Here is a 25,717-nt window from a genome sequence, read left to right on the forward strand (position 1 = left end):
ACTGCCCCAGCCATTGTTGCTATTGAGAATATCAGTTGTTCTAAAAGTTAAACCTTTACAGGTTATCTATTTTTTCTGGCTGCTTTTAAATACCAACTAGAGGTGTGTTAGCCTTTCTCACTCTATCATTCATGTCTCTTAACTTTCTATTTGTCTCTCCAGGTTTTATTCTGGTTAATTTTTAAAACTGTCTTATTCCATAAATTTGACTTAGGAACCATGTAAATATTTTACGTGGCTATAAATGAACTAGGGCTCCTTGAACGAACGGCTGATTCTGGGTCTGGAGCAGGAAATGTAAAAGGTAAACCTGGAATATTTCATCAAATAAAAATATTTTGTCCAAAAAAAGGAAGGAAAGAAAGGAAGCTTGCAAAGACTACTTGAGTCATGCAAAAAGACCCAGGAGCCAAAATTAAGAAGTTCCCACTGGCCAAAAATGGAGTAATTTGAGTATCATTCTGAGTGACAGCTACAATAGACTGACACACACACACTATTCTATGATTCATCCACCCCACTGTTGATAAGCATTTGAATTATTTCCAGTTTTTAGCTATCATGAACAATGTTGCTATGAATATACATCTATCCTGATACACACATGTACGTTTTTCTAGAATATATCCCAAGTAGTGGCATATCAGGGTCATAAGATACGGGTATCTTCAACTTTACTGGATAAGGCCAAACTGTTTTTGTGCTTGTTTAACCTGTGGTCTCTTAAAAGTTCACAGAGCCTGTCATACAGAGTGAAGTGAAGTCAGAAAGAGAAAAACAAATATCATATATTAACGCATATATGTGGAATCTAGAAAAATGGTACAGATGAACCTATTTTCAGGGCAGGAATAGAGACGCATGTGTAGAGAATGGACATGTAGACACAGAGGGGGATGGGAAGGGTTGGGACGAATTGGGAGGTTAGGATTGATACATATACACTACCACGCGTAAAACAGATGGCTGGTGGGAACCTGCTGTATAGCACAGGGAGCTCAGCTCAGTGCTCTGTGATGACCTAGATGGATGGGATTCGGGGGGGTGGGGGGTGGAAGGGAGGTCCAAGAGGGAGGGGATATAGGTATACATATAGCTGATCCACTTCGTTGTACAGCAGAAACTAACACAACACTGTAAAGCAACTATACTCCACTAAAAAAAAAAAAAAAGTAAACTGAGCAACTGATCTTCAGAAGAAATTATTTAAAAAAATATTTAGTGAGGCTTAAAAAAAAAGTTCATAAAGAGTCTAATGGCACAGAAGAATACCCACGTACTGTAAGTACACTGGCATCTCCCCTCTACATCATCCCGTTCATCTAAATGCCATAAGGGAACCCACTGCTAGATTATGGTTGGTTTTTAACAGTTTTGGAACTTTTGGGGGGAAAATGAATGCCAGGAATACCAGTTTTGTTAGCTACTGAGTATTTGAACATGTTGATTTTTCATGGTGCCAACTTCAAAGTAAAACCCAATGCTGCTTATTGGGAAAAAACAAAAAAGTAACTATAAAATGTTCTCGTCTTTGGATGGGCCCTTCAAAATTAAATTTGCAGACTTTCTAATGATTACAAAAGTATTTGATATGATAGAATTAGCACCTCTAGGTTACCACTCCAGCACCCTGGGTTTAAATCTAACTATCTTGATAAGCTGAAATTTACTTTTTTCTAGAGAAGGCAATATCAGTTTGTGGTACCAAACCTCAACAGAAGTTTATCAATCACAGTTTAGGAAAACTAACAAACATCTACTGGAAAGAATAGTTGAAAGAAGGAATCCTCATGTGCATCTTTAAATACAATGACACCCTCTTCCTTTATTCCTAAACCAACTGAGATTCGATTTATAGCAAAATAATAAACATCCAGCTCAAGCAAAACACGTATATCAAAAAACTATGAGATGGTTTGAAAAAGTTATATAGATAAGTGGGTAGGTAGGTAGGTGGGTGGAAGAAAGGGAGGGAGAGAAAGAAGAGAGAGCAGATATGACAAAATATTTATATTTAGTGAATCTAGGATGTTCTTTAAACTATTCTGACAACTTAATGTAAGTTTAAAGTTTTTCAAAATAAAAGACTGAAGAGAAAAAAATATCTAGAAGATATTTACCAAAATGTTGATACTCCATGAATTACAAAATCATAACCTTTAAAAATCGCTGTTAATCTGGATCTTCCTACAATAATCATGTATTGTGTAATAAAATGTTTTGAATAAACTCTTCCATTTTAAGCTAAAAAAATCAGATTATAGGATGCCACCTGCATATACTTACACATCCACAGGAATCTGGTCCCCCACTGAATAGGGAACAAGCCATCCTCACAATCTCTGCTTCTATCTTACGTAGTCCTGGGAAGATATCTGGATGCAGCGGATTACTCCATGCAAAATCTCCATAAGCCTGCAGAGAAATGCAAGCAGATGTGAAGACGATTACATTGTATAAAAAAAAAGAATCACGCAAAAAACAAAAGTTTCTAGGTATCAGACACAACACTAGAAACTGGAAAAATGGTAAGATATGTTCCCCAATCTAAAGAAGATCAAAATATAGTGGAGGAGACAGGCATAAAAATTATCTTACAATGTGGTAAGAGAGGAAGTATAAATGCGGTTAAAAGCACAGACTAAAACACCAAACAGCCCCAGTTTGAAATCTTAGCTTTACCTATCACTTCTAGCTGTGTCAGATAACCTCTCTGAGGCTCAATTTCCTCATATGCTAAAGGGGATAATCATAGTACCTACCTGATGGGGTTCTAGCCATAAGTAAATAAGATAACGCATGCGAAGCACTTGAAGTAGAGTGTCTGGCACAACTATTTTAAGTGCGATACCAGATGTACATACGTACATGAGGGTAAGGGGTCTTAAAGAGGGAATAACGAACATCCTGAGTGTTCTGGAGGTTATCTGTTCAGTGGAACCTTGAGACATGAATAGGAATTCATCACTTAGAACAGGAGGGAAAGGAAAACAACATAGGAGCAAGGTGTACTCAGTAAAGAGAAAAGGCAGTGGTTAGTATTCATGAGGGAAAATAACAGGAATGGTTGAAAAAAATAGGTGATAGAGAATGGACTTGAGGATATGGGGAGGGAGAGGGGTGAGATGTGACAGGGTGAGAGAGTGTCATGGACATATATACACTACCAAATGTAAAATAGATAGCTAGTGGGAAGCAGCCGCATAGCACAGGGAGATCAGCTCGGTGCTTTGTGACCACCTAGAGGGGTGGGATAGGGAGGGTGGGAGGGAGGGAGATGCAAGAGGGAAGAGATATGGGAACATATGTATATGTATAACTGATTCACTTTGTTATAAAGCAGAAGCTAGCACACCATTGTAAAGCAATTATACTTCAATAAAGATGTTTAAAAAAAAAAAAAAAAAAAAAAAGGTGGGAGCTGGCTCACAAAGGGACTTGTATTTTCTCCTGCATGAGCAGCTTGAGTTTTGTCCTGTATTTAATGGGAAGCCACTGAAAGATTCTTAAGCACAGAAGTAAGGTCAGGGTATTACATCAAGATACAGCTGAGCAAAACCTATAATATTTAGTAAGGTATGCAAAGTTTCATAGTTACAATAATCAAACACAAAGACCTTAGAGACCAGCAGTCCAATGCCAATTTTATACGACAAAGTGGGGTTTAAAAAATAAATTTGATTAGAAGTGGAAGAAGCTAAAGGCAATTTTAAAGTCAACAAAAAATGAGAATTATTTGAATTATAACTGAGACCACTGCTCATTCTCAGATCATGTGATTTGAGACTCATGCAGTACAGGAAATTATGACCCAGTTTCCATCCCTTGTCTCTTCTGATCCAACAAAATATATCTTGTCATTAATAATCTCAAATGATGGACTACCTTCCCTAGTATCTGCCTTCTACACAGGGCGTCTATGAAGCCTGGAAACATAAGTAACATTTTACTTTTTTACAGATTGAAGATGTCTTTGATCAATATTATGCATATTCGCCTATGTCTGGGTAGAGACACTTTCTAAACCTCTTTAGTTTTATTTTAACAAACTTTCATTAAGTAATTTTTTTTAATTACAAAAATAAGGAGAAAAAAATGCGGTAATCTAAACTGGCAGAGCCACACTCCCTTCAAGTACTAGGCACTCGCTCACCTTCACAAGGAGTTCAGTGAGCTCCTTCTCCCCACTGTACACCGCTCCGGAGGCTTTCCCTTCTTGCCACAAGACATCTACAGAGAAAGGGAAGACCACTGGATCAGTAAGCAGGAGCCTTTGGGAAGACAGGTTCTAATAAAGAAGAGAGAGGAAGAAACTCCTCTGTGTACAAAAGAAAAAAAAAGTTGGAGTGGAAACCCAAAGGTGTTCTTACATAAAATCAAGAAAAAGAACTCCAATAAAGAGCTATCACAGCAAAATAAAGATGAAAGGTCAACAATTACCATCAACAACAGTGTGAAAAAGGTATTAACAGCATCTAGGTACAGTAAAGATAGTCCAATAATAATGTCATCATCCCCAACTGCCTTCTAACAGCAGAACAATTTTCCTTTATCTGTACTCCTTTTCTGTTCTCTGTATGGCTCAGCTTGACTTTTTTCGGCAGTGGCTTCCTTCTTCTCTCCCTTCCTAGCCAGTCAAAGGAAGTGTGGGAACTGCTATGAGCAGAGTTAGCAGAAAAGAGTAAGGCGAAGGTGCGGAATTTCAGTATACTATCACCAGAGCTGGAGCCAGGGAACTGGATCCCTGACTAGACAAACCGTGGTGAGATATGAACCATCAGCATCCTGTCCTCAGGGACCCCTCCTTCCGACAAGCCCGGAAACCCATACAGAATTAGCCACCTGCTTCCAGCAACCTCTGCTGCAGCACTCAGCATCAGGAACACAGCCATCACTGGGAGAAGGCTCAGAGGACAGGTTCCTGACCAGAATGTAAGGTCCGACTTCCCACTTCCTGTCTGAGGTGCTCCCCCAGAGACACTCTACAATACCAACAAATCTGTTCATGTGGGTGTCTCATGTCCTTTTATGACAACATGGCTGTGCCCTACTGAAAATGGGTAGTGAGAATTACAGAAACACCCTAACTGAAAACTGTTGCCATGGGCTCTACAAAGCCAAGATCTGCAGTTCCAATGAGAGCAGAAGACTGAGTAGTGAATATCCCGACAAACCCCTCCTTCTCACGTGATCTGCCAGCTCTGGCTTGTGGCCAGTTTGACTTTCCCTCTTTCTTTAGAGGACACTGGTCTGTGCCATGCATGTCTTCAGACCAGAGGTCACTAGCGTTTCAAAAGTAGGATATATGGTTTTATTTCCTGTTCTTTTACTGGGGCTACAGAGTATGGCAATGGACAGCGACTTAAAAATGGAAGGGAAGGAAATACGGGGCAGCCAACCAGCCCTCATAATCATAGACATCTTTAATACACAGGCCTCAGAGAATGCTAATCCTTGCTTTATATCATATATAAATCCTGCACTGTATCTAGTTTTGTACCATCTGATGTCAAAAATTCAACAGATGTCAATTAGAAATTTTAAAATGTAATATGGTATCCTGGACTAGATCCTAGAACAGGAAAAAGGACATTATAGAAAAACTGGTGAAACAGGAATAGAATTTGTAGTTTAGTTAATAGCACTGTACCGATGTTAATTTTTTAGTTTTGACAAATGTATCATGGTTATTTCAGATGTTAACATCAGGAGAAGCTGGGTAGGGGGATATGTGGGAAATCTCTCTATTATCTTTGCAAATTTTCTATAAATGTAAAATAATGCCAGACTAAAAAGCCTATTTTTAAAAGGTATTTGTAATATGATCGTAATTTGTAACAAACATGTTTGTGTTAATAATAGTTAACATTTATTGAGCACTTATTATAAGCCAGGTATTATATATTTACATGCATAATCTCATTTAATCTCTACAATTATCCTTTCAGATAAGTACCATTGTTATTATGCTCATTGTAGAGAGACAGAAACAGAGGCAGAGACAAGTTAAGTAACCAACCCAAGGCCATATTTTAAGTGGCTGAACCAGATGTGAATCCAGGCTGAGTGAATCTGGGCTGTACTCTTAAACATTAAGCTACTTAGTTCATTTATCCTTCCCACACGTGCTCATGCATATATGTATGTGTGTGTGCTTATTACACAAGACACTATTAACATTCTGAGATTATACATATATATCATCTGTGTTTATCTTTTGAGGATGAAATTATACTGACTTGTTATTTTCTTCTGTGCCTCTAAACGGATTTCACAATTTCTATAATGAATCTGTATTTCATTTTATTAGATATTTTCTCTTTCCAAAAAACAAATCTGTCTATTTTATTCAGGCTTAGAAAAGAAAATGAAAGCAAGTTCCACCATCCCTGAGATTTGTTTGCTTTATGGGTGAAGGATGAATCTATATAAATACAGTTTTTAAAATACGAAATTCAGCCTTTGAGACAGGGAGTGGGCCCTCCTGAATACAGAAGCACCAGGGAGGAACTCTTCTTAACATCTGCCAACATCAAATGATGACCAAATGACCAGCCACATTAAGGAAGTAGGGAGCATGTATCTGCTGAGAATCGTACCCATAGAGCTGTATTCTTTGAGCTTCTCCAGAACTGCAGCCGGGCTCATTCCTTGAGAGGGCAGGGCTTTCACGTAATCTTTGTCCACTTTCAGGAATGACATATTCTTGCTAATATCTTCCTTGGTCTTGTTCAACTTATCTTGGATCTCCAAAGGTAAGGAAGATAAAGTTAATAGGGAGCTAGAAGAATACAGCACGGAGTAGAAGAACCAGTTACAACACCAAACCAACTGCTCAACGCTGGGCACTGAACAAGTGCTTCAGAATAAGGATGGTATTTTTTCTTAAAACGGTATGGTGACATTTTGACCATTCAGCTATTTTCTGGCCTGGGCAATTGTCTCTTAGAAGTTTGAAAAGTCAGCTTTCTCTCTGAAGGTCAAAGATACACTCCATTCCCTACTCCACCCCCACCCTTTTCCTCTGCCACGTTGACCTCACCAATGCTTTACTTGGTTTGCATTTGCTAAAGTCAGCACTTCTCTGAGGGCGATATTTGGACCTTGTTCGTCCCCTGGCAGCAGCTACAGTGTGTGCACCAAAGAAACCAACGTAGAACCATGAACAGTAGCCAGAAAACAGGCCAAGCAGCAGTAAAACAGATTCTGGTGCTTGAGCAAGGGATGAGCTCCTTCACCAAGGCACGCCCAGAGCACACCAGGAATCTGGAGGCCCTACACAAATCCCCACACAGAAGCACAAGCCATGCTGGGAAGAGCCAGGGAGGCTGCCACCTGTCTCCTCAGGTTGACAGCTTTGCACTGCTTGACTCTTAAGTGCTAGGAGGAGCTGAAGTCCTTTCTGCTACATCATTTATCAGCTACAGCTATTTCGTTTCCATCCTCATCATTTTCTTTCATTCATTCACTTACTTACTTAATAAATATTTGTTGAACTACTACTGTGGGCCAGGGATACACAGTGAACAAAACAAACTTAGGCTGGGGGCGGTGTGTGTGTGTGTCCTGTTCTCCTGAGCTTATTTTTAGCATCACAGTCAGACACTAAAAGTCAGGTAATGAAAAGCGCCATGGATGATTAGAATCCAAGAGGGTCTTCTTAGACGTGGCCCTCAATGAAACCACAGGGAAAGCCTCTCCTTTAACACATGTCTGCAAAGTCTAACAGGCAGGCACTGGCAAGAAGCAGAGTCCACACTCCTGGGCAATGCCAGGGCATGTGATGGACATGAAGATATTTTTAAAGTTGTAAATAAAGAATTATGCTGCATAAATGTAACCAGAACTATGAAAGCTGAGCTTCCGTGCATAGATGATGCTCAGAATCTCCACTGCATTTTCATTTCTTCACAGTATTTATTTCAAAGTGAAATTCTTATGTATTTGTTTACTTATTCACTTTCTGTCTTTCCTTAGTACTGAAATATAGATTCCATGGAGGAAGGACTTGGCCTTGTTCACCACTGTGTCCCCAGCACCCAGAATAGTACCTGACCCTGAGCAGGTGCTCAATGAATGAGAGGGACACACACACTCACTCAAAACAAGTAACTTTTGTCTCTGCGCCTCAAAATCTGCATCTAAAAATTGAAAGGTGATTATACAGTTTCTAAGTACCTTCCAATTCTGTTATCATATACATTTAATGGGTTCTGGAACCCCAGCATTTATTTGTCTCAAAATCTGAAACTGAAGGAGAAAAGTGTGATGAATAAAGGCAGAAAAAATACAGGGAAATACGGGGAAAAGCTATTATCCTTTGTGATCAGTCCATCCTTTCTATCTTCCCTCTCCCCTACCCTTCATTTTCTAAGGACTAAAGTAGATTTAATTTTAGGGCTTAATATGATTAGAGGTCAAATAAAAGCCCTCATTCTCCTTCTCCACCCCAGTTATTACTTCCACTTCCCCACAGGAAATGAACCTGAAAATACAAAGTTCTGGGAGACATTTAGCAAAGTGGTCTGAATGGCCTTCAGTCAAAAGCTAAAAGATAACTGCCATCTTTTCTGGTTTGGCCAGGAAAGGGGAAAAGGAGCTGAAAGCCAAAAGTGAAAGAAAGCTTGCAGCAAAGTTGAGGGGCAGGGCAGGGAAGCAAGGAAGATGAAGCCATCAAGGATCATGTGCGTTCCTTACAGCCTGCAGTGGGGCCTGCCCTGTTTATTTTCACCTGTGATAAAGCATCTGTGGGAAGGGTACAGACGTGACTGTCTTAACCTGATCGTGGATGAGGATAGAGAGGATCCAGTGAAGGGAACATACTAGACTACAGATATGAACAAAGAGCAAGAGAATGGCTCTGCTCTAAGTTCCTGAACCTGGGATCAGCAAACTACAGGCCAGATCAAACTATAGGCTGAATTTGGCCTGTGCCTGTTTTTGTAAAGAGAATCTCACTGGAACACAGCCAGGCTCATTCCTCTACCCATCGTACTACCACTGCTTTCCCTCTGCAAGGGCAGAGGTCAGGAGCTGTGGCAGACATGGTATGGCCTGCAATGTCTAAAATGCTTCGTACCTAGCCCTTCACAGGAAATGTCTGCCAACCCTGATCTAAACCATGTAAGCACTCAATCCCTGATAAGTATCTAAATTCAGCCAAATATTGCTCCAAAGCTTCATGTCACTTCTGTCAGGTTGTCTAATTTCAAATTTCTCCTGAATAGCATCTTTCTCCTTCGGTCAGATACGTTGGAGAAAGGGCTGAGTCAGCCTTCTCAATCTTGGCACTTCTGCTATTTTGAGTCAGCCAGTCCTCTGCTGTGGAGGCTGACCTGTGCGCTGGAGGGTGTGTTCCGCAGCACCCCTGGCGCCTATCCACTAGATGCCGACAGCACCCGCCTCCTCTTGTGATACCCAAAAATGTCTCCAGACATTGTCGAATGTTTCTTGGAGGTGGGGGACAAAACTCACCCAGCCCCCTTGAACTTCGTTTCAGTGACTATAAAGAAAGAGGTCTGATGACCATGGGGGTAGGAGGCGGTAGGGAAAATCTACAGGATTCTGCTTACCTTACGACCAATAATAGGCATCTTCCGGATAAGCTTAAAACATCTCTTTTTAAACCTTGACCATAAACCTAAAAGAAACAAATGGTTCTATTATCCAAATAAATTTCCACAGATTATATGACCTGATAGTCATAATGTATGAACTATTCAACATGTCCTCCGCAATCTCACCTGCCCTCAGATGGCAAAGGTAGTTTCTTTCCTTTTTAAAAAAATCTTTTAATTTTTGAATAAGTAATATATTTACATGGTTCAAAAATAAAAAAATAAACACACACACTCTCTCATCTATCCCCCAGACCCTCATCCTACCCCCAGGTTAATATTACTACTAGTTTCTAGATACCCTTCTAGAATTTCTTTATGCATATACAAGTAAGAATAGAGGTATGTTCTTATATGTCTCTTTTACACAAAAGGTAGCATACTCCAGCACTGTACTATACCTTGTTCTTCTACTTAGCAATATTCTTTTAAAGATCTGTGCTTCCTCATTCATTTTTATACCTGTAGAGTATTCCATTAGATGGATGTACCCTAATTTATTTAACCTGCCCTTTCCTGATGGAAACTTAGGTTGTTTCTAATATTTGCTATCACAAACCATGCTGAAATAGCTAACCTTGTAACACACACCATATGTGTACGTGACAGTATACCTACAGGATAAATTCCCAGAAAGAGAATTGCTGGGTCAAGTATATTGCAGAGCTCCTTACCTTCCCAAGGTTTCCGGATGCCCAACATTTCTCTCCCCTCCCTCAAAACAAATGCCCAGCCCATGCTTTTCTTCAGGATCTATGCTCCAGTCTCTCATTCAACACACATCCCAACAACATTTTCTGGACCTAAAAAGGCCTTCAAATATCACGGACACCAATCAGACTCCATTCTGTTGGGCAGCACACAGGACAAATATGGAATTCTGATCCTGTCAATGACAATAGTTATAAATACATGGCATCTAAGTAGACAGTCGTGCCTTTTAATGAATTCACATTCAGTATATCTCAACTGACTCTGACAACAAGATTTTGAGGTTGGCAAAGAAGGCACTACCTACTACCCAAGGGCAGCTAAGGATCAAAGCATTAATAACTTGCTCAAGGCCACGGACCAAATCAGTGATGGGGCGGGGATTTAACTGAAGTCTTTGTTTTTCTAGTCCTAGACTCCCAGGCCTCTACACTGCTTCAAATGCACAACAGGAATTTTCAGTTATCCCAAATGAGTTTCTAAGGAATCTACACGTAGGCTTTCTGCAAAGATAGAAGGCATGAACTGAATGAACGTCACTGCTTTCCTAGGAGATCTGGGAAATTCCAATTTCCTTAGCCAGAAGGTGCTTCCAACAGCCAAAGAATGTGTCTGTACCTTCTTTGGGTATTTATTATATGATGCCTTGCATCTTTACTAGTTGTTTTTGCTTAGGTTGCATCCCTAAGTGCGGTCAACACTCTGTAAATGTCTGGGACAAAACCCAGTATCTAAGACACAGACTGACTAAGACAAAGGGACTGAAACCACTGTTACTTTTTGTTTAAATTTTGGAGTATTTCCTTTCGGTCCTGAGATCTTACTGTATGTACAATATCATATCCTCTTCTCATTTACAGCATTTTCTACATTATTAAAAATTCTTCCTAAACGTATTTTTCAGTGTTACCACAGTAGTCCATCAAATGAGCATAACTTACCGTTGGATAGTTAAGCTGCTTGTTATTTGATTATTCCTAACAATGTTAAAGCTGTAAAGATTCAGAACCACTTCCTTATTTAATAGATGAAGTAATTAATTAATGAGGTAGAAAGAGGTCTAAAAATCAGCAAGCTGAGTCAGGTGTCCAAAAGTACATTAATGTGACTAGGTGGAGGAGAAAAGAATAAACTAATTTTGTGAAAGTTGTGAGATAATATGGTACAGGGTAAAAAGAACAGAATGCAGACCAGAGATGGAGAAATTGAGAATGAAAAGATTATGTGGTCAAGACCTAAAAAGATCATCTCAAAAGTAAAATTTCCCAGAGGTACAGGAAAAAAAAGTAACGAGAATGTTTTAAGGTAATACAATAAGAAATGCCAGTGTAAGAACGACAATGCGTGGCTCTTTACAGTTTACAAATTCCTTTCACACCACTTATGCCACTCGATCCTCACGTCACTCTTTGAGACTGGGTAAAGCAGTATTATTATGCTCCTTTTACTGTGAGGAAACAGGCCAACAGGCTTAAGGGTGTTGCCCAAGGTGCCATGGCTAGAAACCTCCTCCTACCACAGAACTCAGATTTCTGTTGATGAACTGCAGACAGTCCCACAGTTTTAAGTCAACATGAGTTAGTAAGGATGGAGCAGGATTAAAGGAGAGGTCACACCCTAGAGGGCTCCAGCCCTGCCCCGCCCCACCCTCCTGCCACCTCCAGTTCTTATCTACCCGTGTCCGTCCTGTGTTCCGCAATTACCCTCCCCACCTCAGAAGGGTACCCGGAATTTGAAGATCAGCAAAATTTATCACTAGACGGACTTTAGACTCCTCTAAGGCAATATACTAAAAGTGACTGCATGTTCAGTAATACGTGGAATACTTCTATATGAGCAAGGTGCTGAAGAAATCGGCAGTTCTATCAAAATTACCTCCGATCTCTGGCGGGAAGACATGTCTGTGTCTAAAATTCAAGTTGGAAGTTACAAAATAAAAAATGTGTTGTGTGTGTATATGTATTAAAGCAATATGAAATTGCCAATATTCAACAGTTTTTGACCGACAAAAACTACATTTTATATGATTCAACCAGATTCAGATATAGAAAGAGATACAGATACATAAATGGTGGTTATCTCTAGGTAATAAGATTTGAATTTTTTTCTTATGGTTTAGCTATATTGCCTAATTTTATACAATGAACATGTACTGCTTTTATAATAAGAAAAAATGTTATTAAAAATAAAACAACCACAATGGCTTGGAGTTCACAAAGATTTAGATGCCACATACCATGGACACACTGCTCCTATTAATCTTCTCATGGTGTACTCAGAAGCCAGCACATTCTTTTTTGTACACTAAAGGCAAGTAAGTACCTGAGACCTAAGATGGCTTGCATCAACTACCGGTTAAGCAAAATGCACACGGGCACCAAGGGCTGCACAATGAAAAACAGAAGTAAATACCTAAAGCTAATACCAATCACAGCAAAGAAATATAAACCTCAAGATCTCTGGCCTTAGTTCAGATTTACAAATGCACCATCTTAAAAGGAAAGGTACACAGAATGGTGGCTGCCAGGAGCTGGGGAGAGGGAGTAGTGGGAAGTTTGTGTTTAATGGGTACAGAGCTTACAATGATGAGAGAGTTCTAGAGAAGGATGGTGGTGATGGCTGCACGACGATGTGAACGTACTTAATGTCACTGAACGGTCCACTTAAAAATGGGTAAAATGATCAATTTAGTTATGTATATTCTATCACAATAAAAAAAAAGAGAAGTACATTTACTGCTACTCCTTAGAGGCCTCTGGAATCGGACAGGAAGGTGGGCAGCACTGAATCAAATGCTTCCCAGGAAAGGAATAAGCCTGAGCAGAAGGGACAGGGGTTGCGTCCATCTCCAAACCATGGAGCAAATGAAGCACAAGGGTTAGTCTGTCTAATTTGTCAGAGTTATGAGAAAATCTTGCACGGACTAGGAGCAGAAATTGAGGACAGGGTTTTTAAAGCTGGAGTGAGCTAAAATTCAGACAGGGCAGTCACGTCTCATTTCCATTTTAATTAAGTGCAATGTTGACTCCGCCATAACTCGGCAATGTTACTAGAACAGCTGGATGGCTGTCTGCATGGTAAAGAGAGGAAACAGAATCTGGCCTCTAAGTTGACTTTTCTGGGGGAAGAGGAAGAAAAGCAGAAACAGTATTCAGTTAAAGAGCCCCTTCAAACAGATGTTATCGGGGAAGCAAACAGTTATGGAAATTTTAAACAAATGAGAAATGGCAAGCAACTCTCGTCAAAGTTATTAACTCAGATACCCTGCTAAGGGTGAGGAAGGGGCGCAGGGGGGTGTACAGAGCACCCACCACCTCTCCTACCATTTACTTACCAGACACAGCCTGCAGGGAAAAAGAATTTGTAAGGAGGTAGCACACAACCAGGCGGTGGGAGGGTGGGAGGGTGCGGGGAGTGTGGGCAGGATCTGAGGAAGGATGGAGGATGTACAAACTGATCACTAATAGACTTCTCATCTTCCACACTCCCCGAGAAGCAGCCTCCTCTTCCCATGTCAGTCTGGCTCCCGGAGTCACTACCCAGGAAGCTCAAAGTGTACTGTCCCCTGACAGCAGAGGTTCAACTCCAAGAGCACACGGACCCTGTATTACTTGTATAGATATCCCTAGAGCCTGGCAGTGCCTGACACATAGCAGACATTCCAATGGTCACTGCATGAGTGCTGTTCCAATGTCACATAATCTTTATTGAAACGATGGCCTAAAATGAAAGCAATAAACTCATGCTTGGGGAACTCCAGGTGACACAATTATGTTCTAGGCAAGAAGCTGAAAGTGAAGAGGGTTTAAGCCATACTCTGTGGATCCTTACCAGGACTAATCTCTCAGGGGTTTTAATGTAAACTGCAAATCCAGAAAAATCAACATAACAGTTACAGTTACACAAGTCCTATTAAAACTTTACCAGTCAGAAAGCAATGTCCTTTCTATTTAAACAGATTTTAAAAATCAGAACCAAACCAACCAGGCAAGAAATTAGTACAGTCCGTTAGCCATCAGTTCCAAAGCTAGTGTAACTCCACTGTATCTTTACAGGGGGGACAGTATACTTACTCTCTGGCTGGAAGACAAACTCGTATACCCAGACTATCAGCAGAGTCCACACGACACTCCATGCAATTAGCTGCCAGGGCTCATACTTGGTGCAATGCCCGTTTACATAATTCTTGGCCTTTGTGGAATACACTTCCAAAATCTCGAAGTAGGGCTCAAAGGCCTTCTAGAAATACAAAAGAAAAAAGAAATATTACATTCAAAGAGAGAAAGGAAGTCTATTCTTAGTTTGCTCTTCAACTCATTTTTCAAGGGCAAGGCCACTCATGATCTGGCTCTACCCCAGCAATAATCTTATCATCCTGCTTCTGCTCTAGGAACTCCAGTGCACACTGCCCCTTAACAGACAAGTGGACTTTGACACAGTTTTTGATCTTCTATCTGTAAAATAAAAGGTTAACTGGACTTCCCTGGTGGTGCAGTGGTTAAGAATCCACCTGCCAATGCAGGGGACACAGGTTCGAGCCCTGGTCCGGGAAGATCCCACATGCCACGGAGCAAATAAGCCCATGCGCCACAACTACTGAGCCTGCGTTCTAGAGCCCGCGAGCCACAACTACTGAGCCCACATGCCACAACTACTGAGCCCGCATGCCACAACTACTGAAGCCTGCGCACCTAAAGCCCATGCTCGGCAACAAGAGAAACCACCGCAATGAGAAGCCCGCGCACCGCAACGAAGAGTAGCCCCCGCTCACCACAACTAGAGAAAGCCCGTGCGCAGCAACGAAGACCCAACGCAGCCAAAAATAAATAAAATAAATAAATAAAAGGTTAAGCTAGATCATCATTTCAGCTCTAAAGTTTCTAGATGACTGCAGTATTCACTGTCCCACTCAACTACTCTTCTCAATATGAATGTCTTTCTCTTCTTCTCTACTTGAATCTTTCCCATCCTCTAACACAAAAGGCAGCAGACTGTTTCCGTAAAAGGCCAGAGAGTAAGTATTTTAGGCGCTGCAGGCCAAAAGTCTCTGTCACAACTACTCAACTCTGCTGCTGTAGCGCAAACGCAGTCACAAAATAGTGGGTAAAGAAATGAATGTGGCTGTGTTCCAACAAAATTTAATTACAGATGCTAAAATTTGAATTTCATGTAATTTCACATATCACAAAATATTCTTTTTATAAAAACAATTTCAAGTTAAAATATCATTTTAGCTCATGGGCTATACAAAAACAGGCAGGAGGCCAGATTTGGCCCGTAGGCCATAGCCTGCCAATCTCTGCTCTAAGGCCCTATTTGACGAAAACTCTTAAAGCCAGGAACCATATCTTATCATTATGTGTATCCCTCACAATACATAGCACAAGCAAGAAAAAATCCTCTCCCCTGAAAAGTTACCAGAATACCCAACTCATGAGAATTAATCTCCCCCATTAAATTCTCATCAAGCATTCATTTGTGCCTCTCACAGAGCTTATCACAATGTGCCTTGCAGTCTACTCATCTGTTTCTCATCTCCTTTACAACATGGTTAGGTCCCTGAAGCCTGACCGGATCCCAGTCACATTCACAAGCCACCGAGTGCCCTGTACAAAATAAGTTCATCTTCAGTTTGCCATTCACTCACTTATTCAACATTTATGAAGCTTCTCCAGTGTTTAAGGCATTAAGCTGGGGGAACATTAAGGTATATATCCTAAGTTCTTGCCCTTACTGAGCTTACAATCTAATGAGAGAGGTCCATACATACACATGCAGACACACATGGGCACACACATATATAAACAAGTAAATGGAACTCTTCAGGATAAACACTATAAAAAGGATGTAAATGAAGTGCTAAGAGAGACCACTAAGGAAGGCCTATCTAACTCTACCTGAGGGGAGATAAGGAAGATATGACAGAGGATAAAATCTAACAATGATCAAAAAAAATTCTCTAGGCAGAAGAGTTAAAAGAAAAAAAAAGGCATACCAGGAAGACAGAATAATAGCTGCAAATGGATAAAAAGAGTCTGAGAATGGCAAAAAGGTCTGTGTAGTAAGAGCACAGGCTAGATGAGGGCAGAGACCGTATCTGTCTTCTCCAGCACTAAATCCTCAACATATAGTATGGTGCCTGGCAAACAATTTGTACTGAATAAAAGCTTGGAGAGTGGCTTGACAGTGACCAAGTAAATGAGTGAACACATCAAGTTACAAGGGAACTGAGGCTGGGAGAAATACACTAGGTCCAGATTTTAAATGGTCTTGGAAAGAAAAAAGCATAGAGATTGGAAGTATAAATTGATGGGTACTTTTTGTAAAGTGATTTGTCAGTATCTATTAACATTTTAAATGTATATTCATTTTTACCCAGAAATTCTTTTTGGTATCTATATAATTGCACCTATGTACATGTTCAATGACTTTCACTTCAGTATTCTTTGTAACAGCAACAGAAAAAATATAAATAACATAACTGTCCATTGATAAATGGTTAAATAAACTATAATATATACATTTTATGTACCCATACTATGCAGCATTAAAAAGAAGACAGATTTATGGACTTCCCTGGTGGTGCAGTGGTTAAGAATCCGCCTGCCAGTGCAGGGGACACGGGTTCGAGCCCTGGTCTGGGAAGATCCCACATGCCGCAGAGCAACTAAGCCCGTAAGCCACAACTATCGAGCCTGCGCTCTAGAGCCCACGAGCCACGACTACTGAAGCCCGTGCACCTAGAGCCCATGCTCCGCAACAAGAGAAGCCACCGCAGTGAGAAGCCCGGGCAGCACAACAAAGAGTAGCCCCCGTTCGCCGCAACTAGAGAAAGCCCGCGCGCAGCAACAAAGACCCAACGCAGCCAAAAATAAAAAATATATACATAAATAAATAAATTTATATATTTTAAAAAAGACAGATTTAAATGAACCACATGGAAAAATTTCCAGAACACGATGTTGAGTTAAAAAAAAAGAAAAAAGCAAATAGCAGAACAACAAAAACAAAACGAAAGGTATGGGTATTAACCAAGAGAGCAATTTTTTTTTTTTTTTAAGATAACTTCATGGGAAAGGAATAGAAGGAGGACAGAAATTAGAGACAAAAATTTTAGTTAAGAGGACTGTTGAAATAGTCGAGGGGAGAAATAAACTGGATTTCACCTTAAGCAGTATGGTATCTGGGCCAAAACATGGTATGGATTTGAAAAACATTTTTAGAACAGTGTTTGATAACTTATTAGATATAGAAAGTATGGAGTGGGAAAAATACAGATAATTCCAGATTTTCAAGTTTGAGAGACTGGGTAAGTGGTGACAGCATTAACCATAGCACACTAGAAGAGGAAGGGAAGCTGAAGATGGTACAGGAGATTTTGAGAACAAGATAATGCTGTAGGTTTATGTTCCTGTTGGATATCTACATGCAATGTTCGAGGAGCAGCATGAAAGCTCAGAAGGAGGATGGGTGCTCAACTAATGTTTGTTGAAAACATTTATACACTTAGCAATTAGGCTGCAGTATAAGGTAATTAGCATTAGACAAGTACTGGGTTCCCAGAGGGCTATCCATGGAAACACAGTTTATCTGCAACCCCCTCATAGTTCTTGGTGGCCATTCCCTAGAGCCCACTGTTGCTATCAACAATCTCAATCCTGCACAGCAGTGGCAGTGCTGGTCGAGACCCGAGAAAGACCAGAGGAGTCTACCATCATTGAAGGTATGTCATAATTTCAACTATTATAGAGAATCTTCTAGTGTTAAAGCTGTGATCAAACCAAATGGTTAAATAGTGTGTATGAATGGGATGACGGAAACAGTCATACAGATCAGCTTTTCCTCTGGTGATTCTAGTTCCTAGTTCACCCAGAAATTAGAGGTTACCAATTGCAAAAGATGACTGTAGATATTATCACAGCACTGACTAAACAAAAAAGTAACATAACTAGTATTAGGGAAAGAGCAAAGAATCAGCACATGCAAACTACTTCCATTTTTAAAAAGCCTATTAAGATATGAAGGCATTCCTTGCTAACATTTACAAAATTATATTCAGCAAAAGTATATTTTCTTTGTAATTGCTATGAGAAGATAATGGGAGTCCTTGAATATATCTCCTTAAGAGGAGATACAGGGCGTCCCTGGTGGCGCAGTGGTTGAGAATCTGCCTGCCGATGCAGGAGACACGGGTTCGAGCCCTGGTCTGGGAAGATCCCACATGCCGCGGAGCAACTAGGCCCGTGAGCCACAACTACTGAGCCTGCGCGTCTGGAGCCTGTGCTCCGCAACAAGAGAGGCCGCGATAGTGAGACGCCCGCGCACTGCGATGAAGAGTGGCCCCCGCTTGCCGCAACTGGAGAAAGCCCTCGCACAGAAACGAAGACCCAACACAGCCAAAAATAAATAATAATTAAAAATGAATATCTGCAAAAAAAAAAAAAGAGGAGATATAGAGAAACACCTCTCAAGGAGATATATTTCTATATTCTCTTACTCCAGTGACAGAATGATACTGTACTTGGATGGGTCCTAGCAAGCTTTTTGAATGGGCAACCAGTTGGTCACAGAAATTATATCTCCTGGCCTCATTCCAAGGTCCTTCTAGGTTACTACAAACAACCTAGGCTCGGTCCCAACGAGGAAGCACCTCACAACACTGACAACTCGCTGCACTACAGGGCTCTGTGGGGTAACGTGTGCTGTCTCCTTGGAAAAAAGGTTGAGGCAGTTCCTTGGGGCCTTGCAACCAGCACCAACCCCAGGCCGGGTTCTGATGCAATATTCCAGCCCTGGGGAGGTATACAATCTAAATGTTGAAGAGAACTTTAGAGATCAAGCCCACATTTTCATTTTACAGAGGCCCCGAAGCAGCACGGTGTACCTCAGCTCATGCAGACGGGCTTGTGTCAGAGTGGAGACTAGGAACCCACGCCTCCTGCCAGTATTTAGTACTCTTTCAATTCTTCATTCTCAGTGTCACAGGCAGAGGATCACTAAACACATTACAATCCAGTGCTATCCCAAGAATTTTCTTTCCACAATTTATGTTCCTGGCAGACTATACCTTGGATATATGGTAACATACAACAAACCAAAATTGTATTGCTAGGTCATGACTACAGAAAAAACATCTAGACAGAGATGGCACGAGAACTTAATATAATTATAATTACTATTTCCCACCACATCTTTCTTCTTATAGAAATATATTTTGTCTATATACACCTGCATATTTATTTATAATTACAATACTTAGGCTTCTGTCTATTTCAACTTAATCTCTACATTGTGTCTCTGGAAATACAAGAACCATAAGTGGTCATCTATGAAGGCCACTAGCTTATTGTGCAACTCCAGGCAAATTATTTCACCCATCTGTGCCTTCATTTCTTTATCTAGAAGGGACACAGAATATTCACAAAATAAAGTGTCTGTGTACATGTGTGTCTGTGGGTATGTGTGGGTGTTTGTGGCTGTTTATCTCTAATCTTTGCTTAACAGAAAAGTAGTTTTGGTAAAACTTCCACAAAAAAAGCATTCTTTCCTTCACACTTTGTTATAAAATTGGAAATGTATTCCCCTAGAGGAAAAAACAAAATACTTTGCCCAATGAATGTATATGAAATGATAGTAAAGAATACCATAATTCTTTTAAAAGTATAATATTAAAGGAAAAAAGATCAACTTTAGTGTGAAGATTTAAAATATTAACTACTTTGAACCTATTGTCAAATAAGGATGAATAAACTAACCAGACTTTCTCTTTTTATTCATCCCACTTCAATCTAAAGATTTAGGTTTTAGCAGATACCTAAAAGACATCAAAATAGTACTCAATAATCCTAATCATTATTAGACAAAAGGCAGCTGCTAGAATGTATGGCAGCTTGGTAGTCTACTATTCTCATACTGAACCCTCTCACCCCCCCCAAATCACTTCAAGGGAGCAAGACACTTCTGTGAACATGATAGTAGCAGTCTACAAATTTGGTAAATTTGGGACCTGCCACTTTTTTTTTTTTTTTTTTTTTTAAAGCATATGGTTTGGTTTTTTTTGGCTGCGTTGGGTCTTCATTGCTGCGCGTGGGCTTTCTCTAGTTGTGGCGAGCGGGGGCTACTCTTTGTTGCGGTGCACGGGCTTCTCACTGTGGTGGCTTCTCTTGTTGCGGAGCATGGGCTCTAGGCACATGGGCTTCAGTAGTTGTGGCACACGGGCTCAGAAGTTGTGGCTCGCGGGCTCTACAGCGCAGACTCCGTAGTTGTGGCACATGCGCTTAGTTGCTCCGCGGCATGTGGGATCTTCCCGGACCAGGGCTCAAACCCGTGTCCCCTGCATTGGCAGGTGGATTCTTAACCACTGCGCCACCAGGGAAGTCCCAGGGCATGTCACTTTTTAGACCAACGAGTTTCAAACTTTTCCAATACAGTCCCACAGAAATGTACTTTACAACACAAACTAGCACACACAGCAACAGAAAGATATAAAACCAAAACAAAAATTTCCAAAATAATACTTAACACCTTATTACTTGTGATACACTTACATTTCTTTTCTATTTCTTCCTTCTTTTTTCAAAGGCTTGGCCCACTAAATTGATTCTGCATCCCTCTAAATGGATCATGACCTTCAGGTTTAAAACTAGTGTCTTAGAGTGGTTTCACTCCTGGCTTCCTTAAATTTAGAATGCGGTTCTGTAATGCAGTGAAGGGAGTTAACACTAAGGTTATTTTCCACTCAACACAATCTCAGTGCTTTTTATACTTAGGATTTATTCTCTTAACATTTTTGTGAGGCCAGGATTATGACGTGATGGAGTGACTCAGTCCAGGAAACTCAGAATTCTTCAATCACAAATTACTTTCCTATCAGTACTAGCCCACGGCTCTCCCCAATGATACTAAACTCTTTCAGTCCTTAAATCACTTCAAGAGAACAAGACTCTGTAAGCAGACTTCCCATAATGGCACTATCCACACCCCCATTCCCCACAGAAAAACTTCTTTGAGAACTATTACTATACTTAACCGACTGCCAGTTAGGCAGTGATATTTTTCCCCCCATTAAATGTCCTTAATTACCAACTTCTACCAGAAGAAACGTTCTAAAAATGACTATCACTGAAAGAAGACATTTCCAGACCCACACTGGATGGTGCTTCTTTCCTTAATAATAACAATCCTTTCACCATGATTTAATGGGGGTTAACCAGTAGAATGCATCAAAATCATCCAAGGAGCTTTTTTCAGAACACCCCACCCCAGAGGTTTAGTAAGTACAGAGTGGAGCCCAGAAATATATATTTTGGAAAACTTCCCCCAGGTGATTGTGACAGACATCCTTGCTTGGTTAAGAACCCTTTCTCTACACTACAACATGGCCCTACTCTCGCCATCCCCTTCTTTGATAAAAGAATTACCCAATAATTGAGTTAACATATTACTAGACGGGGGTAAAAAGACATCCACCAAGTTTTACTGTAAGTGTTAAAGTTGGGACCAAGCCACATCAATCCACAGATCAACGCATTACTCATGGCTAATATTTATTCTCTGGCCAGATACTAATGAAAATCAAAATCTTCCACTCTGCAATGCTGCAGAGAAAAAAAGGATTTTGTTTTCCTCTTCCTTCCACTTTCTTCACCTCTAATACAAGTGCACAATTCAACACTCAATAGTTTTTCCAGAAGAGACAGAAATCTGAGCTTTAAAGCAGGAATGGGCTGTTGAGGAAAAGAAAAACCTGTTTTACCCAGTTCATCCACTGCCTGAATGTCTTCAAATCAAATGGTACTCTAATGACTGAGACTCAGATAAGGGAGTGAAGTTAAAATACAGAAGAAAGCCTAAAAGTTAAGTATTTATTCTTACTCTACTTCTGCTCTAAAAATGGAAAAAAAAAATTAACTGAATCTGATTCTCTTTCATATTACATTCTGCAGAACTTCAAAGTGCAAAGTAAACAGGTAAGAAAACACTATTGTCTTTAGAGCCTCAAAAGGCATTAAAGTTTATCAGCAAAAACAGATCACAAGCTCAAAGGGAAAACTCCCTTGGGTCATTAAAGAAGTAAGAATTGAGCAATAAACCAAACAGCCATTCCAACCAACCAACGGTGACTGTGTGATATAGAAATGTTTAAAGGGACCAAGTCATCATTTCTTAGGAGGTAAAGAGCAAACCATATACTTCCCCCCAAATTCCACTATGTAAGTCAAAAGATCCAGTATCTGAGAAGTTCATCTCAAAAAGCTTAACTGTCCACATTTCCCTTCCAGCCATGCCTCGAGTCAAATATACATGCTCAGTACTAGTTCACAAGCACTTGCAAAGTCTAATAACTCTACACTTAACACTGGAGTATTTGGGCAAAGCACCCCGTCACTGAGACACAATCTTGGCCTCAGAAAGGAGAGACAGCCATGCAATGTTCTCAAGTCACTAGGAGTGCACTCACAGAAAATCCAAGCTCCTGGGTTCATAAAAGCGGGCAGCCCCGAAGACTGCCAAATGGTTGCTGAAAACTTTTTATTCATTTACTTGTGGTCAGGACCAGGCATCAAGTGAAGACAGATGCTGATTCTGTCAACTAACAACTCTGAGCACCTCTCTTCTGAAGTCTATCAAGAAAGGCACTACGGGGAACTTAACCTAGCAGAGAAGACTGAAATGCATAAAACTAAGTTGAACAAGCAGAGGAACAGGCTGAGGGATGTAGAGGTAAGGGCAATCATGGGTTTTCTCGGTAAATACATTCTCAGCCTGAGGGAAGTAGGGAAGATGCGGGGGAAAAAGTACTCTGCAAACCTGAACATGTCATGTTGCCAAATTTGCTATGAACTCCCAGCGTCTCTTAAAGTCAGTAGCTAAACGACTTACTGTACACGTGCACAGAAGTTACCTTTCAAAGTAAAAAAGAAGTTCATTATCCTCCGAAGACTGGAAATGAGAACTCCTTGGAGAATAAGCAAGGTCTAGTGGAATTAATCCTACGTTCTTCACACACAAAGGAGAAGTCTTGACTTCCCTGAGCATACCACAACTGGGGAAGAAGTTGTCTAGGCTTCTCCCTTCCCGTACTTCTTTTACTAATAGGATTATCTATCTACCTTTGTCAGAGTTAAGATAGCTAGACTTTTTTTTTTTCTAGAAAAGCTAGACTTCTCTAAACTAGTTATAGAAATCCCCTCCTTTCAATAGTCATGCTGATATTAGAGATGAGAAATACTGAATATATGCCCAAAAGTGTAACCTAAGTTAAGTTGCAAAGGCTACTTCTCTGGAGATTTCTAACAAATAATCCTGTTCAAAAGAATAAACCAGAGACCTATCCCTAGGTCTCTGACTGATACTCAACAGATACAAACATTTTTCAAAGTCTAGTCACAAAGGAGATGCTTTTTAAAACTGAAGTAAAACTCTAAATTTAAAATTAACACTTGGAAGACTTTCAGACTTTTTGGATAATCTATTGAAAGTGCAGGAGAAAATGTGTGTTTCCAGCGGAAAATCATACATTGTCTAGGACATCCCTCTGATTCTGATTATATGGCAGTTATTTTACAAGTCTGGAAGTTGTAGATAACTGATAGCAATGCAAACTGATCTTAATCTATAAACATAAAGTCTGCCATGTCCAGTAAAGGTTCAAATGACCTCCCTCTCCACTATTGGAAGAAACTAGTTTTGCCTCCATTTGCATACTCATTTTAATATTCCTGATCTATAAATGTGTCTGTTCTTTGGACTTCTCCTTTGAACACTGTGAGTAAAATAAAGTGTGTATTCATTTCCTAATCATGTATGAGTATCATGATTTTACCTTTTTTGGGAAATTATCTTTTAACAAAAGCTAAATGTTCTCAGTCCCCTAAACTCCACCAAAAAATACTTGGGAATATAAAATCTTGCAAATAATTACAAAGGGTTCAGGACATCCTGAAGGCCAGTCATATATGGAATCCATATTCCTCAGATTAATAATGCCTTCTCTAAAATGAATCATAGAAGTAGCCTTAATATGACAAACTATCCTATTATATATAAAGCAAACAACATTTTTGAGAACAAAATAGAAACACTGGATATATCCATTACTTACAATTCTTCAGGAAAAGCCTCATCAGTATAGTAAAAAGGAATGAAGTTCTGATCCATGCTACAACATGGATTAACCTTGAAAACATCACGCTAAGTGAAAAAAGTCAATTATAAAACACCACATAGTATTTATATGATTCATTTATAGGAAATGTTCTGAATAAGGAAATCTATAGACAAAAAGTAGTTTGGTGGTTGCCTAGGACTAGGAGACTGGGAGGAAGTGACTACTAATGAGTAAGGGGTTTCTTCTGAAAATGTTCTAAAATTGTGGTGACAGCTGTACAACTCTGTGAATACACTAAAAACCACTGGATTGTATACTTTAAAGAAAAAAAAGCATTATGACTCAGCAATTCCATTTATGTTCACCAAATGTTCTCTTGGCTAAGACCAACCACCTAAGATTGTTTGGATTCAAAGACTTTCTTTAAAAAAAAGTCTTTCTGAAAAAAAGTTTCCATATGGCCAAAGATAGCAGAAACTTTGCAATTCCAGAAACAGAGATTAAAGCTTTGGACTCCAAATGAAAGCAACCCTAAGTATCTTAAAAATAACGTAGAAATTTATAGAGTAATTATGGATAAACTAGACAAAAAGGGTCATTATTGTCCAAAGGTATAGTTTTTAAGAGTCTATAAACAAAATTACTAACTGCTAAAATGACAAAACTTTTTAAAAACACTTTTTGTGTTTTTTCATGAACACATACTCCAGCCACTACCCAGGATATCTGAAAAGGACAGAAACCTCTGAGTAGTGTCCTAAACTGACACCTCATCACAACTCCTGTGAACTCTTTGAGAGTCTGAGAGTCGTGTTAATAGTGTTTTACAGGCCACTGTGGTGTCCTGGAAAGTCTGGATAGTGTTCAAAGGCTTCTACTCTAATTTTAGCTCTCACTTAGAAGCTGTGTGACCTCTGGCACTTATTGAACCTCTATGCAACTGGATTTTGCTCATCTGCAAACAAAACTAGATGCCATTGTTATAATTCAACAAAAAATTCACAGGGTTGTTGTGAATATTAAATGCAGCAAGGTAATGAGCAAATGACTGCAGATAATGAACACTTCACAAATTATTTGATGCATCTGAATTCTCTGATAAACATTTTCCTTTCCTTTTCAATTAGCAGCAAGGAAAAGTGACCGTTGCAATGTTCCAGGCAAAGCCACAAAGGCAGAGCTGCGAGAGGCTTTAAGTAGTTTGATTTCCATGCTTATGCTGTATTTTCCTACAGATGATGTAATAAATGCAGGTAAATCGTGAGCTGCTCCTCAATTT

General features: G+C 39.9%; 1 protein-coding gene across 2 annotated transcripts in view; it reads right to left on the reverse strand.

Annotated features, from left to right (window-relative positions):
• SGPL1 (sphingosine-1-phosphate lyase 1) overlaps positions 1-25,717 on the reverse strand; it is a 53,173-nt gene that overhangs the window by 16,366 nt on the left and 11,090 nt on the right. For both annotated transcript variants that reach the window (XM_061181241.1, XM_061181251.1), the window contains exons 3-7: positions 14,402-14,567; positions 9,573-9,640; positions 6,600-6,747; positions 4,154-4,230; positions 2,287-2,415 (exon numbers count right to left, since the gene is read on the reverse strand). In XM_061181241.1, the coding sequence (XP_061037224.1) occupies positions 2,287-2,415; positions 4,154-4,230; positions 6,600-6,747; positions 9,573-9,640; positions 14,402-14,567 (588 nt within the window). The remainder of the gene's footprint in view (positions 1-2,286; positions 2,416-4,153; positions 4,231-6,599; positions 6,748-9,572; positions 9,641-14,401; positions 14,568-25,717) is intronic.

This window comes from Eubalaena glacialis, chromosome 1 (genome assembly GCF_028564815.1).
Source record: "Eubalaena glacialis isolate mEubGla1 chromosome 1, mEubGla1.1.hap2.+ XY, whole genome shotgun sequence".
NCBI classification, from domain to species: Eukaryota; Metazoa; Chordata; class Mammalia; order Artiodactyla; family Balaenidae; genus Eubalaena; species Eubalaena glacialis.